This window comes from Lygodium microphyllum, chromosome 20, assembly GCF_053477565.2.
Source record: "Lygodium microphyllum isolate KBCC chromosome 20, Lygodium_microphyllum_v1.1.10, whole genome shotgun sequence".
In the NCBI taxonomy this organism is placed as follows: domain Eukaryota; kingdom Viridiplantae; phylum Streptophyta; class Polypodiopsida; order Schizaeales; family Lygodiaceae; genus Lygodium; species Lygodium microphyllum.
Genome location: NC_141154.1, coordinates 117076222 through 117094664, shown reverse-complemented (window position 1 = coordinate 117094664; position 18443 = coordinate 117076222). Strand labels below are relative to the sequence as shown.

At 40.8% G+C, this 18443-nt stretch overlaps 1 protein-coding gene across 2 annotated transcripts in view; it reads right to left on the bottom strand.

The window, feature by feature from the left end:
- Positions 1-18034, bottom strand: part of PDF1A (peptide deformylase 1A) — a 37034-nt gene extending 19000 nt beyond the window's left edge. Inside the window, exons 1-2 of one of the 2 annotated variants that reach the window (XM_087701186.1) lie at positions 17809-18034; positions 17478-17717 (exon numbers count right to left, since the gene is read on the bottom strand). In XM_087701186.1, the coding sequence (XP_087557312.1) occupies positions 17478-17717; positions 17809-17955 (387 nt within the window). In that variant the 5' untranslated portion in view covers positions 17956-18034. Of the gene's footprint in view, positions 1-17477 lie in introns of both variants that reach the window. The other variant, XM_087701185.1, reaches the window with a different exon arrangement.
- Positions 18035-18443: the final 409 nt, after the last annotated feature.

Here is an 18443-nt window from a genome sequence, read left to right as displayed (position 1 = left end):
ATGCATATTCGGGCATTTATTGCTGGCTGACCAGCATTAAATGCTGGCCGACCTGATGCATTATTTGCATTCTTTTTGGTCTATTTATTTGGGCTCCTCCTTCACATTCAACCATTCATCACTTGCAGATCTAGTGCATATCTTGGTAGAGAGAGGAGCCGGTGCCAATGCCCACACAGCCAGTGGCATAGCAGCTAAAAACGTCAGAAACATTTAAAAACGAAACGTCAGAAATGTGTTTCGTAAGTTTCTTTCAAGAGGGGGTAAAATAAGAAACGCGGGTTTTTTTTAATAGGGATTTTTAATAGTTTTGACTAGGGAAAGAGGTTCTAAACCTCTATGAAACTCTCTCTTAAACAAAGAATGGCCAATTGAGCTTGAGTGATAATAGAGTCAATTGAGAATAATATGTTACATATCCATGATCCATTATTAACTTGTCATTTATGTCAAAGTTAGTCTTTGGACAAGCTATACTATGGTTTAGAACTCAAACATTATGATTCATACATATCATACAAAGAAATTTGAAATTAACATGTAAATAGTCTATCTACAATATGGACTGAATCAAGTTGCAACATCATGATTCACATTTCAAAACAAACTAACAGAATGTCAAAATCGAGAATGAATCATAATATATCATAAATAACTCATAAATGAGACTAAAGTCGTATAATATTCAACTCTCAAGACAAGAATAGATACTAGATTAACAAAGTCCAATAACTAAACAAAATCACAAAAAAATCAATCTCTCATCCAAAATCTTGAGCCCTCACGAGTCATTACATATCATCATCATCATGTTTAACATTACCCAATAGTTTTTGTCAATAAAACCATGTTTTGGGTTCCAACTCACCAAAAAAAAAACACCCACGTTTTTACTCTCAGAAACATTTCATACTTTAAGAAACGTTTTGTAAGTTTCACATTGAAAGGAACACATTTCTTAGCTGCTATGGCCAGTGACTCACTGTTGTATACAACTATCTCGTGTTTGGTATATGAATTCCATTTCTTGAGCACGTCTTTGAGTTCTCTTCTTTTGCAGTGTTCTCTCTTTCTTTCTCTTCTGTCTTGTATTTAGTAGTTTATTTCAGCACTTATTTATGCTTCCATTGCTACATCCATTTTTGACAGAGAGCCACCAACTCTTGGACCGCTCTCCCCTTGAGCATCTTGTATACCCTTTCCTTTATTTATACCATTCATTCATTTGCTTCAGAGTTTTCTTTCTTCTCTATTTGTATTTCTGCATTTTGGATTTTGCATTCTACATTTTTGTGTTTGTGTTTGAGTTGTGTTTCAATCGTGATAATATACTCAATATATTCTTTTGCAAACCTTAGCATATCTCCATATGATATCAAAGCCAGTGCTCTTCTAAAGAGTTACCTGAGGCTATCATGGATTGCTTGGTTTATTCTTAATTACACTATATGTCACATGTCGATTCATCATGCCTCAAACCACTCTACTTTTCCATCCTCTAATGTTAGCTCAAGCTACTCTTGCAATGGAGGCTCTGTTGACCCATTATGATCTTGATTTGGAGGACAATGCTTCATCTACTAATCTTTATTCTAGGGATCATTCACAGAGACCCAACTCTTCTTCACGTATTCCTTCACAATGTACATCTCAGTTGGAGCACTCTGCTGATGAGATTGATTACCTCTCAATCTACTTGGGAAACATATGAAAGTTCAAATTCTTCATAATCAAGCCCAATGGCAGCTTCATACACTCAATTTTCATGTGAGTCTGATTATGTCTATATTGCTCATTCAATTATACAAGGACCAATTGTAAGTCGCCTAGCAAACCCGGTTCAGTACTAGTATGGATTTGAAAAAAACTATGTTTAAAGATGTTCCACAAGGTAATCCTTCATCCTAAGTTTAATTTGAGTATGAGTTTGGTACTTCACATTCACCTTCACTTTTTCTAGTCTTCCAATTTACCCTTACTTTTCTCATTTATTTCCACCGCATTCTACCCTCACTCAGCTTTCTTTTTCACTTACCACAACATCCAAAGCATCTCAATATGAAACATCTGGTATGCAGGTTGCTTTCTTAATACTTTCGTATTGGGTTTTGAACTTCAATTGAGGACTAAGATTACAAGTATTTTCCTAGTCTTAATTGGGCTAAAGGTTTTTCAACTCTTACCTCGATGAGTATTACCTCCATCAGCATGGAGACGGAGATAGTATCTTCTTTCTTAAGATCGGATATCTTTTTTTTTTAATCTTGGCATCCGTCTTTCTTTCCTTTCAGCTAAGGTGTTTTTATCATTTACCATCATTTACTACACAACTAATTTTTAGGTGAGGTTTGAAATTATGGTGTAAATGATGAAAATGAAGCATAATGCATAATGCATAAAACATGAAACACCATTGTTCTAACTTTAAGAAGCAAAATTCAAATAAGGAAAGAAAGAGGAAGAGTTACAAATCTTTTTTAGTCACCTCTTCATGTATTAATATATAAAAATGGATCTTCAATGGGACTTTTACCATGATCAACATATGGCACTCTAGCTTCAACGTGAACTTTTCCATAATGTTGCAAGGAAGGAGCTATAAAAGAAGTAAAAAAGATAAAAGTCGAACTTGTGTAACTTGCACCGAAGTAGGTGGAATGGTCTGAAAGTAGGGGACATACTCTAGATCTCTTTCTCAAAGAGGAGGCCCATCCTTGATGGAGTTCTCGACGACCCTACAACATCATTACATTCATGTGTAATATCTGAAGGGAAATAACCATATATACCTTCTTTGAGTGGTTATTGTTGAATTGCTATCTTTCTATCAAGCTATTCACTCTTCATAGCTCTATGAGCCACGATCAGCTGCAGCTCCTTGTCTATGATAGGATAAGGATGTGTCTCTCCAATGTAGTCAGAAGGATCTTCAACCCTATCAGAACCTTGCGGAGCTAGCTGTGAAAGCCATTCCTACTCAATTCTCAGCATAGGATCTTCCCTTTGCAATTCCTATTTCCAAAGATGGAGTTTTCACATCAAGGGCTTAGGTTTCTTCAATGATTGCATAGCTCTAATTCCATGTAAAGAAATACTTGTTTACAAAATACAAACACGATCATATGAGAAACGCATAGATTGATAAAGAAAAATAGTTAGAGTTAAGTTTAACATAGAGACAATGAACACAAGAAATAATGAAATTTGAATAATGAATGAATAAGTACACTGCTCGATGCAACAAACACACTATGCAAGGTGAAAACTAAACATTGAACTCCCATGTCTTGAGGACTAGGACAATGAGTATGAGCAAAGGAGTGTGACATGCTTTGATGGATCCCAAGACGCAACAAGTAACCTCCGAATGTGTCTAGCAGCAGTAAGATGTTGGATCGGTGTTAGACAAGTAGCAAGGAGTACTGAACAACAAATGCAAATATGCTAATGACATGGCAGCTGTATGGATGCAGTCAGCACCAAAACACAGGTTAGGGCTGACGTGGCAGATCAGAGCAGTGCAATTCTGCTGCAAAACACAACCTCCAAGGTGCCGTGGGCAGCAGATCAGGCTGTTTGATAGCAGTAGAAGGCTTGAAAACAATAAACACAAGCTGAACAGCAATCTACAGCAGTCGGCAAGTAGTAAACAGTAGATGCCAGGCTGGAATCAGTCCCAAACAGCAATAGAAGGCTGGACAGTAGGCACCTAATGATAGGAAACAATAGGCAGCAACTCCAACTGCGATATCCTTCGCAAATGGGATGTGGACAGTAAAGAGAAGACACCTGTAAGCTGCAAAAATGAGTTTAAGGCTGAGCAAGGTTGCATTCCATGCACGTACGGAACGTTCCGTATGGTACCATTCCATATGGCTGTACCATACGGTACCATTCAAGATCTGTGCATTCGAACAATTCTAAAAAAATGACCATTGGCTGCGTGCAAAATCTGACTGTTGGCGCTTTTTGCCCTTTTTTTGGGATTGTTTGAAGTTTGAACTTCACTTTTTCTTTCACACTCCTCCATAAATCATAGTCCTCCCTCTTCTCTTCTCTCTTACCTCAACCCTTGTAAAAGGACAGTCCCCCTCCCCCTATCTCACCACACAAATCAGTTTGCTCATCTTCTTCAATCACCCTACTCCCTCTCTCTCTCTCTTCCAAGTTTCTCCTATCCCTATTCCTCTTCCTCTTCCTCTCTCTCCCCCGATCCCTTTTCCTCACATCCTCTTCCTCTCCTTGTGGTGGTTGACGAGCAGTGGAGGTTCAATGCTAGGCAATGGTGATTGTGGGGGGGAGGGGGGGGAGGGGGGGAGGGGGGGAGAGAGAGAGAGAGAGAGAGAGAGAGAGAGCAACAGTAGTAGAGAGCGGTGCACGATGTGTGGGTACGAAAGATGTACCACTCTTTAGGTTTTTGATAGTTATATGAAAAGGACTAAAGTACAAGTGCAAGGGTGTGTTCACACCTGAGCACGTATAAAAGGCACAATGGCCCTTTATTCCCAACAACCTCCCACCTAAAGGCAACGTGCCTGAAGGTCGAGAAAAGAAACAACCAAGTCTAAATATGTACAAAGCTGAAATACACACACTATCCAACTCCCATCATTTGTCAACAATGAGCAAACCACTCTGCTAGAAGTCCCTTCGTGAGAAGATCTGCAGGATTATCATTTGTATGTACCTTAACAAGCTCAATGCTTTTACTGTCAAGTACATTCCTGATAACATAATAAGATCACCATGTAAGAAAGCAATCTTTACATCCATCTATATGAGTTCCATATCCTCACATGCAACCAAGCCCAGTAAGGTTCATAAAATAGTCATTTTGACTACAGGAGAAAAGATCTCATCAAAGTCAATCCCATGTTTCTGCTTGTACCCTTTGGCAACCAGCCGTGCTTTGTACTTTAGCAAGGAACTAAAGGTGACCTTCATTTTGTGAACCCATTTGCATGGTAGGATTTTCTGCCCCTTAGGCAAATGCACCAAATCCCAAGTACCATTTTTCTTTAGAGATTCCATCTCTCACAGCATAGCTTCATGCCGTTTCTTGTTGTCCTTTCTATCCATTGCTTCCTTGAAGCATGACGGTTCACCACAATCTATCAATATGACATAATCAGCAACTCAAAGAACAAACCTATCTGGCTGTTTGGTATTTCTAGTCGATGTACAAAACCTAATGATCAGTGTTTGCTAGCTGTTCAATCTACAAGTCTGCATTAACAGCTTGTTGTTCCGCATGTTGTACTGCATGTTCCGGCTGTTCCAAAGGCACATTTTCTTGCTGAAACTGTGGTATATCATAGGCAACTTCTTGCTGATCAATTTCAGCATCATTCCCTACATTATAGGGTCATTTACAGCATGTATTTGCTGCTGTACAGCGGACACTCTTTGCTATTCTACGGGTATTTTTGCTGGGAACACAACCCTTTTCACTTCTTCTGTCTTTTCGGGCTGTTTATGCATGCAATCTTCCCGGAAGATTACATCATTGCTGCGAACAATTTTTCTTTTCTCGAGATTCCATAACTTATACCCCATTTCTTCCTCATCACCATATCCTAGGAAAATGCATTTATAGGACTTTGGCTCCAATTTACTATGTTGTTCTTTGCGTATGTGCACAAATGCCTCATAGCCAAACACTCTCAAGTGTATACGAAGGTGGCTTGCCCGACCACACTTCTTGAGGAACTCAACCCCCCCCCCCCCCAAAGACCTGTTTGGTGACTGATTTATTAAGTATACGGCTGTCATAACAGCCTTTGCCCAAAAACCATGAGGTAATGCAGCATGAGACAACATGGTACAGACCTTCTCCTGAAAAGTCCTATTCATACGCTTTGCGACACCATTTTGGGGTGAATTATAAGGAGCAATGAGCTCCCTTTTTATCCCTTTGCTGTTACAAAAGGCCTGAAAGGCGTTAGACACATATTCCCCACCATTGTCAGAGTGAAGAGTGACAAGAATTTTTTAAACTCGTCCAAAGCCTCATCTTTACGACAGATCAAATAAACCCATACTTTGCATGTGGCATCATCAACAAAAGTGATAAAATATTTCTTTACCCCTAGTGAAAACCCTGGCATCTCACATACATTTGCATGTACCAACTCCAAGGGTGAAGATTTCAATAAAAGAGACTTTTTATGTGATACTTGAGCATGCTTGCCATAAATACAATTATCACAATGATCAAAATCAGCATACCTCAAACACAACAAATAACCCAAACGAGAAAGCGCTTTCATTCTAGTTTGACTCATGTGTCCTAATAGGCTGTGCCACAAAGACACACTTGGCTGCTCAGTTATAGCGACAACATGATCACGCACACTAGATATATATAGTGGGTGCAGAGTATCAGTCACCAACAATTTGATGATGATGCTAACAAGGTGGAGCCTCCGAATGCAAGACACACAGAGCGCTTGAAGGAGATGTTGGGAATAAAGGCCCTCATGCTTTTAAATGTGCTCGGGTGTGAACACACCCTTAGCACTTGTACTTACACATATATATATCTATCTAAAAACCTAAAGTGGTACACTCGTCATTGTACCCAAAAATCGTGCACACCCTCTACTCTGCTCTCTCTCACTCTTTGTCTCTCCGCGCATAAGGAACGACTGTCTCGATCTTCATGCCGACCCCATCACTACAAACTGGTATCAGAGCTGCGGTTGAGGCATTCGTATCTCTCGGAGTTCGAGCAAGACAAGCGAGCAGGTCGTGAGATCGTTTTCTGACCTGACAAGCAGTCGTGAAGCAATCAGTCACGTCAGACAGCTGACGTGTTGCTAGTCGGACAAGCGACTAGCAGGAGCTGTAGCCGTGGCATCGGGCAGCACTTTCTCTGCAATGGGACTGGATGGCGCCTGTAAAGCAATTGATGGGTGACCAATGCAAAGGGGGCAGGGTGTCGGACAACAGCTGGCAAGCTGCACAAGCGACGGAACTAGCGGCGGCCTCCGCACGCAACGGCTAGCTGACGAGATGATGGCTCTGATGAACCACTAGCGGCAATCTACACGGCGGGTCAACGGACCTGTCATTCAACCTTTTTGTTCTTTCAAAATTCTTTTCTTGAAGTTCCCCTACCGAGGATTCACGCGTTGAGATACACTTTCAAATTTTCATGCAATCTAAGCCCAAAAATTTGGGGCTTTTTCCGAATTTGGGAATCTTAACACAGAGCTGGACAATCTGACTCAGAAATTGCAAAGTCGGTACACATTTGCCCGAGAATTTTGGGGCTTTTTCACATTTTAGTGATATTCTTTCAATTTCACTAAAATTAGTGCACGCACGACTTGGAAATTTTGGGGATTTGTCCAGATTTGGTGTGAGCAAGATATAACAATGATATCTGTCTCAAAAGTTGCAAGAATTTGTGACATTTTGCCTCTGACATTTGGGGCTTTTCATATACATGCACAAATTGGGCTGAAATTTACCCAATTTCTCGACATTGATGCACATTGGACCCCGTGCAATTTGGGGTTTTTGCAGTTTGGGCAAAATTTGTGCATCATTTGGTCATTTATGTACATGCAGGTTCAATTCCATGTAATTTGGACATCCAACACTTGGAAATTTTGGGGGTTTTGCTGAAATTGCTCTATTTTGGCAAAATTGGCATGTTCTATGCATGGTAGAGAAATTGCAGATGTGTGGTTGATGCTTTGAGCACAAAAATTTTGGGGCTTTTGACCGTGCGTGTCAAATTTTATGCCCGTGGATACATGTACAACAGAAATTGCAGCTAAAATTTGGGATTTCTCGTGTAATGTGATGCGTATGCCCTTAGAACAGCTGTAATCATTTGTAGAATTCTGTAGCACATGGTTTGGTGCTTCTAAAAATTTAATTACAGATCTAAAATCTGTGCTTCTATGTGGTCATTTATTACTGGTGGATACTTGTTTGTACCTTGGTCACTTGGGTGACAATTTGGACCTGCATTTGCTGATTTTTTTTGTCACATTTGGGCTGAAAATCATGGCTGGCAGCAATGACAGCAGTAATCTCATGCACATAAAGAAGCTTGAAGAAGCACATAACTTTGCAGTTTGGTAAAAACAATGCTACAATCCAAACAAGTAGATCTATGTTTACAACTATTGACCATCCAAAGAGGCTATTTGTTGTGTTTCGGGATCCATATAGAGTACGACACACTCTCCAGCTCCTCTCTCTACCTTGGTGTTTCAAAGACACCAAAGTTCAAGGATTTGTATCCACTTTGCAAACAATGTGTTTGTTGCATTGAGCATCATATTATTCATTCTTCATTGTTCATTGTCTTTGAGTTACTCTTCATATCTATTTTCTTCCATTATCACTTTGTGTTTTGCCATACACTTGTGTTATCCTTGGTGATGAAGTATTTCTTATATGGTATTAGAGCTAGGTACTCTCTAAAGAAATCTAAGCCTCAATCTAAAAGCTCGATATCCAAGCCAAAGAACCTTGAAGGGAAGATGGACTCAAACTCATCCTCACCACTTTAGTCTCCTAAACAACCTTTTTACCGAAAACGGAGTAGGAGTGGGTCTCTCAGCTTGCTCCACAAGATTCTGACAAAGCAGGAGCAATATCTGACTACCATGGTGCTTACAAACCATATGAGATTTCATGGGTCTAATACAATTTGATTCTCATACATTGAGCCCAACAACAATTAGAAGGTAGCATTGATTATTTACCCTTAAGATCTAGTGTTTTCGCAGATGGTTGCTTCTCCTTCCACCATCCAATGGTGAGAGAGCGCATCAGTCTTCTCTTGGTGCTTACAAGATCTTGGTCATTTCTACCTTTGTACCATCTTGCATCTTGATGATCATGATTGTAAACAAGTGCTTGAGACAAGTGAATAATTCCCCTACAAGGTTACTATCCAAGTGGCACCATTGTGTAGCATTTTGCTTCAACCTGACATCCTGCATTACCCCATGCATCGAGATTCTATTCTTGTAAACACACATCTGTGCATATGTATCTCTTTTCCATCAAAGAGTGGTCAACTTGGATCCACCATATTCGCAATAGCTCAGATTATAGATAGCACTCTCTATCACAATATTCTCCATACCACAGTCTACATATTCTCCATACATTCTTCATTGCTAACACCCATGGGTGGTTCGAATAGATTTTTGTTTTGTGATGTATCTCACCATTACTTACTCTTCCCTCAAGGGCATAAATACTTGAAATGACACAAACAAACAAAAGCACACCCAAAAATAAGTAAAAATGAAAATGAAAAAATAAAAGCAATTTCATCACCTTTGCAAGTCTCAGTAGGCTATTGGGCAGCCGACGAGCACCTTTTTCCTATCCCTTGGCCTCTTTGGGGTGACCCTTTGGGCTCCTCGAGTGAGATAACCATCACCTTAGTAGTCTTGATAGGCCATTGGACAACTAACATGCATCCTTTGTCCCATACCTTGGCTACTTTGGTGTGGGATGCCTTACGATATTATGGGCTGAACTGTGCTTTGCAATCCCTCTTGGGTACCACTTTTGGGCCTCAAAGGGGGTGTTGAGCTAAAAGATGCATTACAAATTGATTAGCTCTTTAAAACACCCAAAACATGCTGATTATCAAACTTTCATTAAATTACTGAACTTTCTTAGAGTGTCTATGTCCCATAAGCCAAACCCTAATTAGAGAGGAGCCGCACATCTATAAATAAAGGTGTGCTCTTCCACGCAGCCCTAATCATTTCGCAGATCCTCCACCAATTGGCACCCTATCTCCAATATTGTCTACACCCCTCCTTGGCGGATACCTCGATTCGTGGTGTCGCTAGCTTTGGTTCCAGCTCTTGGCAATCGATCATCTTAGCCTAGATACCTTGTTTGCTGCTGGTGACTCATTTAATTTTGTCTTCGCACTCTAGATTGAGGGCCTCCAAACATCTGTGTTTGCTGCATAAAGCTTCTTCCAAGCCTGTTTGTGCAGTTCTCAGCAATCACTAACTTTCCAAGGGCGGCCAAAAGGCTGCATTATGCAGTCCCTACTGTCACCTGCTGCTCCTTCATCAGTCTCAGCCTGCTGCCCATTGTCTATGAGCTGCCACTGCCTCTTCAGCCTGATCCAAACACATAGATCCGCGTTTGCAGCTCTTGATCATTCATAGGGGCTGTTTGCTGTGTTTCAGGCTCCATACAGAGTGCAACACACTCTCCAACTCATCTCTTTGCCCCGGTCCTTCAAAGATGCGAGAGTTCGACGTTTTGTATTCAGTCTACGTAGTGTGTTTACTGCATTTAGCATCGTACTCATTCATTTTTCGTTCTTCAATGTTCATTGTCTCTGTGTTACTCTTCACCACTATGTTCTTCCATTATCACTTTGTCTTTTGTCATGCATTTGTGTTATCTTTGGTGCTAGAGTATTTATTTACACAAGTATTTCATATCGTCATCTTCTAGTTGTGAGCTCCATCAAAGTCTAACAGAGATGGAAGGAGTCTAGCACTGTTGTTATTTTGTGTGCATTTGTCATGTGCAATTTCAGCATGCATTTCTGGCCTGATTGTCCCATCTCTATCCCAAATTTGAGGCACGTTTGGGCAGCCAGGTTGGATAGCATTTCAGTCAGCCATATTGCCTGAGGTCAACCAGATTTGTTGGAGTCCCCTATTTAGAGGCTGCCACTATCTTGGCCTCTATCATTGCCAATTTGCCACCCCCATGTTTGTGAGCTCCATCGAAGTCTAACAGAGACGGAGGAGTCTAGCACTGTCATTTTTTGTGCATTTGTCATGTGCAATTTCAGCATGCATTTCTGGCCTGATCATCACCATTTCTGTCCCAAATTTGAGGCACATTTGGGCAGCCAAGTCGGACAGCATTTCAGTCAGCCATAATGGCTGAGGTCAACCAGAGTTGTTGGAATCACCTATTTAGAGGCCGGTGCTATGTTGGCCTCTATCATTGCCAGTTCGCCATCCCCATCATTCACTCATCTTTGCCTACATGCTCGTGTTCCTACACCCATCCAGTGCCCTCACTGATGTAGCCCAACAGCATACACGGTGTCGGAGCGTTTGGGGTCGAAAGTCTACCACAGGAGTAAGAGACAGTAGGGTGAAGGGAGATTCAAGGAGAGCAATTGATGAAAGAGAGAGTTCGAAGAAACAGAAGATGTAGAAGAATACTCATAGAGGTGAAGCCTATCCATTTATTTCTGCATCCTAAGAAGATAAATCCCTTGTAGACCAAAAACGTGCATTAAACAGTAGCTTCTTCTCAGCTGCCCAAACCGCCAATCTAATGCTTCCGTTGGCTCCGAAAGGGGGGTAAAATACCAAAACACCTATACAGAATTCTCCCAGATCACTCCTCCTCCTCCTCCCAGTTCCGAGTGTTGTTTGTTGCCTGTAAAATTGCAATCGCACGTCGCGCAATTTTGCCAATCCTTCTTTTTGCATAAAATCCCCCAAAAATGGCTAAAAGCCCCTTGCTTTTTTTTTCTAACATGTCATCCTATTCTAGAAGTTGTCTACAACTTTTGGATATTTACAAGAAATAATATCCAAAATAAAAAATAGGCTAAACTTATCCAAAATCTAGTATTTTTGAACCATCCATAATACGGACACTGACACTAATGACTAATATAGCATTGACTCTCTAGATCAATAAGAAAGCCGAATAACGATGCACTCTAGAGTTTTTCACACTGTCCGTGTGGCGGCACAACATCCACCCCGTCTTAACCTGCACATCCTCCGACATGTGCCAAAGTCTCATGGATTTGTAGTGTCAAAAGAAGTATCCTCCGCCATATCAATGTCTTCATCTTCTACCTCTTTTTCTTCCATATTCTCAATTTCATGCTTAGTATCCAACTCCTTCAACTCATATGCTAAAGACTCCCTACATTTAAAGAGATTGATACGTTTTCCAACCACTGGAACCCTTAGAGCTATCCCATCCATCTCATTTAATGCATAGGTAGCATTGTCAAAAACAAGCCTTGCCACATATGGACCAAACCACCACTTTGCCATCTTGCGAGCGACTGGCACTATGCTCATTTTCCAAGCTACTGTCATAAACCAGCACCTAGTCCCCTTCTTGTATAGCTTGTGGTTGAAGTATGTGTCGCTTGTCAAACCTATTCTTGTTCTTGATCCTTATAGTCTTTAGCTTTTTCATGGCTATCTCAATGTCTTCAGGCCTTCTTTCTAACTGTCTAATACGTAGGACCATCAACTCTTCTCTATTCAAACCCTCTTCCCATGGTAGAACACTCCAAGTAGCAACAGTCTCCTCAATAGGCATGATTGGTTGTTGTCCATACGTTAATTCAGCAAGCATATACCTTGTAACTGTACACTGAGTGGTCCTATCAGCCCACAAAGCAAAGGGTAACATTCTTGGCCACTCTTTTATCTTGTCCTTGCACGACTTTGCTAATGCCTTAATGATAGGCTGATGACCCCTTTTGCTTTTGCCATTTGCTTCAGGATTATAGGCTGAAGTTAAAGCCATCTTGATACCCAATCCTGAAAAGAAGTCACAATCCTCATCTCCATCCAATTCTCCTCTATCAGCAACCACTTTACCAACACAACCATACCTGCAAAAGACTTCTTCCAATAAGAACCTGCAAACTGCTTGAGTAGTCTTTGTACTAAGAGCTCGCCCTTCCACTTGATTTGTCAAGTCTTCTCGTGCAAGCACAAGATATCTCATATTCCAAAAATCTATAGGCGTAGTAACCAAATCAACTACCCATTTGTAATGCATAGACAATGGATAAGTCGGTTGCAACCCATCCCTATGCTTTACCGTGGAATACATCTGACAGACACTGCATAATTCCACATAATGCTCCACATCTTTATACATGTTTTGTCACCAATACTTATCTTTGATCTTAGCAAATGTGCCCCAAACTCCTCTATGTCCAGCCCATAAGCTTTCATGAAACTCCTGCATCACCTGTTGTTGAGAAGCCCTATCTCCCAATACACATACTGGAGCTCCTCTCTTTTTCTTTGCATGCTTCCATAAATATCTGTCTTTCAAGAAAAACCCATAAGCTTTTCTTTCAATCCTTTTGAATTCAGCTTCAGACCACTCAGCCTTCTTTGTCATGAGGCTGAGATATTGGCCTATTTTCAGTCAATCATCCTCATACAACTCTTCCAAAAATTATTTTCTCACTAAAGCATAACATTGATTATGCTTTCTCTCTACTGCCCATCTCTTCTCCATGGCTATAAGCTCTTTTCTTACTGCTGAAATCCCTGTCACAACAATTGTACCTGCTGTATTTGCTATTATGACAGATGTACCTGCATTTATGACAGTTGTACTTATTGTTTTCAGATCTATACCTGTAGTAACAACAGCTGCATTCCCTGTTGTGTCATAAAGTCGTTTTCAGCACCTATCACATTGTCCTCTTCATCTTCCATCAACTCCTCTTCAACTTTAAACCTTGCTCGTAAAAGCATGTCAGCCACGGGGTTTTCTCTACTTGCAATATGCTGAAAACCAGGGTTAAGTGACTTTATATATGCAATCCACCGTAACATGGCAATATCAGGAGTTGAGCAATTTACTATCATGCCCAATAGAGGTAGACAATCAATCTCTACCACTACATTAGCTCCCATAAAATACTCTCTATCACACTTAAGGGATATCATTACATCCCAAAGCTCTCTTTTGACTTGAGAATACCGACGTTGCATGAGCATCTTCTTCATGTACTTGTTGATGGACATCCCCATTATGCATAGCCTTCTCTCTATGCTTACTACTGCCCATAAGACCAATTTCAGCCACAAACTTGCTGTCTACACTCCCATTTATCCCATTTTCAATATCAACCTGATTCAAATCAGCATTACATGCATCATCATATTCCCTCTGAAGATGTTTCTCTATGTCTTTGTCAACTTGCGTCAATGCTTACAAAACTTAACTATCAAACTGTTTTTTTTGTTTCAGCATATCAATGATTGCATCATGAAATTCATGCTTCGCAATTCCAAGAATTTCGCAAAGTGTGAATTTCACTCTACTGCCAAGTATGCGATCTTCCAAGATCTTTTTAAGGTTTGTGGCAATCTCAAGATCTGATTGTAACCTGTAACCGAGATGCTTACCTTCTTGTTTCTTCTCTTGAGATGCATCCTCCATAACATGCTCAGGTATGGCTTTTTCAGCCTCTTTCTACTGCTCCATTATACTTTGTGTTATGCGTTTAGATGGGCCTAAAGAGAAAGGACCAATGGTGTCCTCATCTCTTCTTCTTTTTTCTTTCACAAGAGCTTCTTGATTATGAACCTTGGCCAAATAAGCATAGGCTGAAAATGAATCCACTGGTGCATTCCATCCTATTCTCCCTTGTATACTTTGACTTGCATCATTCAATTCAGACTTTGTTGTTTTGCCTTTTTCCATGTAATCTAATGCATGTATCCAAACGTGAGATTTTGCTTCAGTCGTGCCTGCTTTATGAGCTTCTTCAGTCCTTTTAATTCTCAAACCATATGTGGATGCATCTATGGCTACAAATGCTGTTCTTACAGTCGTCTCCTCCAACCTCTTTTGCATACCACCATTTTCAAAATTTAGATTTATTGGAAGACTAGTTTAAGTTACATGCATTTTTTCATCTTTCCAAAAGACTAGCTTTTTCGCTTTTGCTTCACAATAGGTTACATAGTCTCGCATATCATGATATAAACTATTGCATCAAATGCATCTCCTCTTGTAACCCTCTCTATACAGCCTTTGGATTATTGCCCAACCCTTCTCTTCTACCTTGACATCCAATTTTTCGACCTTTGCATAAATTTATGTCGAATTCAGCCTCAAATCATGCATGCCTTTGATTAATTCATCCATAGCATCACCTTTAAGAGCCAGACCAACAAGTATAGCCAGTTGTTCTGCCAGAGCCACAAGCACCTTGGTTGCAATTTGGTTGCAATTTCAGTTTCCTTCTAAGCACTGGCAGCTGTGGTGCATGTATCCCATGTTAATTTCATCCGCTCTCTCTTTACCAACATATGCACTGTCTCAATTATATAAGCCCAATATGATTTCTGCCCCATTTCAAAAGAGACATCTTCTAAACGATCAATCAGCTTCTCCTGCAAGACAAGATCTAAAGCCTTCACTCTCCAATGATTGCTGCTCATCAGCATTCAACTACGCATACCGACTTTCAAATTTACGGAGCAAAGCTATAGCAACCAACCCTTTATTGGGCTTTTCAATCCAATCTATAAATGTCTTTTTAGTTACCAATCCTGCATCTTCCAAGAAAAACTTTTCTCTCAAAGCTTTCTTAAAAGCTACCCAATCAACATCTCTTCTATGTAACTCATCAATAACATCATGCAATGCATGCATGGCCAAACGGAAGAAATACCGACTCCATACATACTACAGTATCCCATGAAACATCTTTTCTTCATACAATCGGATGAAGACCGAAACATTTTGACCCTTAAATTGCTTCAATTCCTATCCCACTGCCTACAATGCATCACAGCTAAGGAATCAATTATTTATGCTTTCTATCGAGTTTGTATCTGTTATTGTAACAACAACTACTACTGCTGCTGTTGTTGCAACAAAGCAACCATTTGTTGTAAAGCATCACCACTACTTGAACCTGCAGAATCCACTATCTTTACACACTTGCTACCAACTTTCCTGTCGAGTTCACCACTGTCGGAGCGTTTGGGGTCAAAAGTTTGCCACGGGGGTAAAAGACAGTAGGGTGAAGGGAGATTCAAGAAAAGCAATTGATGAAAGAGAAGGGATTCAAAGAAATAGAAAATGTAGAAGAATACTCATAGAGATAAAGCCTGTCAATTTATTTCTGCATCCTGAGAAGATAAAACCTTTGTAGACCAAAAACGTGCATCAAACAGTAGCTTCTTCTCTACTGCCCAAACTGCCAATCTAATGCTTTCCTTGGCTCCGAAAGGAGAGTGAAATACTAGGACACCTGCTCAGAATTCTCCCTGATCACTCCTTCTCCCAGTTCGGAGTGTTGTTTGCTATCTGTAAAACTGCGATCACGTCGTGCAATTTCAGCAATCCTTCTTTTTGCATAAAATCCCCCAAAAATGGCCAAAAGCCCCTTGCTTTTTTTCTTTTTACATGTCATCCTATTTTAGAAGTTGTCTACAGCTTTTGAATATTTACAAAAAATAATATCCAAAATAAAAAATAGGCTAAACTTGTCCAAAAATCTAGTATTTTTGAACCATCCACACTACAGACACTAACACTAATGACTAATATAGCATTGACTCTCTAGATCAATAAGAAAGCCAAATGACGATGCACTCTAGATTTTTCCACACTGTGTCTGCATAGCAGCACGACAACGGGCTAACTGTAGCAGCACTGTATTCAGTCTCAGTTCATATTAGATTTGTCTCTTATTTCTCCACATTCAATCTACATGTCTCTTCTCTTCTCTCTCCATGTTCGTGATCTACTTACATTTCCTACTCTCAAAACTTTCGTGGTTGTCACGCTATGACACTAAGCGTGGTTATAGACTTGTCCAAATATTTCCACGTCATGACTGCATTTCAACAACATGTCAAGTGCAGAAGTGAAAAGGAGAGTGTCTACATTCAAAAAAATTGACCAGCTAATCTCCAGCACACCAAGCATGGGAAGATCCAAATTCTGTGCTCTACAAGACTTGAACATATGACCATTGCAACCACAAAACAATGCACCTTCCAATATGCCTATCAGCTTTGGGCATGGCATTTGGGAAAGTATGCAATTTAAATAAAATATCCTGTCCGCTACATGTGAAAGCCTCCTGGACAGATTTTCAAGGAGGGAAGCTTTCCCTTTGGATAGTTCTGTAACAGGCCTGAGCAAAAAGCTATGAGAAATCTGAAGAACAGATAGAATTATAGCTTCTATCAATTACTTTGGCACCCTTAATTCTTATGTGAAAAGACTGCCCATCTCTAATCACATGTTAGGAATCGAACCAAATGTTCTCCACAAACTTCAATACCCTATTTAGTGCAAATTCATCCACGTGCTCCATCCAGAACACTCGTCATCTACCACAATGACTAGCAGGTATTTGATCCCATTCACTATCCTGATGACAATACTATGAAATGGTTTCAGGGAGTGTTCGTATCTACATATTGCAGAACTGCATAACAAAAATGGTGTGCTAGTCAAGATTTGAAACGCTTCATCAAACACTGCTTTGCTTATGTGAATTCATTTGAGGAGCTAGCTTCAAGCAAACTTTATTAATGTCCTGCATTATCAAAGCACTGTATCTTCTACCTGCAAAAGTATCCCAATTTGAGGACCCTGCTTTGCATATGCAAATTTACTGAAGGAAATACTTCGAGCAAACCTTTTGCAGCTTCAATCAAACAGAATAATGTCCTGCATTATCACACCAGTGGATGCACTACCTGCAACGGGATCCCAATCTGAGGGGCAGCAAGTCCAACACCTGGGGCAGCTCGCATGACGGCCACCATGTCGTCAATAATCTTCTGGATGTGATCGCTGGGGATGTCGGCCACAGGGACAGGCGAGGCCGGTTCGTGCAGGACTGGATCGCCGGCCTCAACGATGGCAGGCAGCTTGGGAGCCGACCCTCCGAACTTGAAGAAGGAGACGGGGGAGAGAGGATGAGCCTGCTGCTGCTGCTGCTGGCCGTGCCCATGGACAAGGTATGGTGAGATCCTGCGCAGAGCCCAGGAGACGAAAGAGGAAGAAGGGGAGAGCCTGAGTGAGGACCTGGAAGGCAGAAATGTAGTGCCCAGGTGAGGTGAGAGCGTGAGGTGAGGTGGCGGGAGGCATGCCATCGTGCTCGTGTTGGGGTGCAGCAGCAGCCGAAAACCCATCGCGCGGAACCGTCGTTCCTTCCACCTCCTTATCAGCCATGGTGCATCACCACATGCAGTATTATGTCTTGGCTAGTCTCAATATCTCCTTGCGTATCTATCTATCTGCATCTCCCATAGGGTAAGGGGGCCAATAGAGTGTCACGAAACTTCTCGCCTTATAAACCATTCCTACCCAACCCAATTTGTTCCCTTTGAGTGGACAGATCGGTGGCTAGGCAACCCCTCAACGTAAGCCAAAAAGGTGAGATCAAGATTCAACCAAAAAATATTTGAAAGTCACTTTTTTTTTTAATGTGTTGTGATTTCTACCCTTAGAAGACCTTAGAAGAAGTCATTTTAGTAATATGTATGGTCTTTTGTCTATTTTGGACGTTTGTCAATTTTGATGATTTTTAGAATCTTGAAAATGGAAGGTCGTAGCTTTTCATAGCACGCTTGGGATTCAGTTATGTTCTCATGTATGCTCAAGCGGATCATTATGTAACTATGGCGGATTTTCTGAATGAAAGATGTAGATGCAGTTTG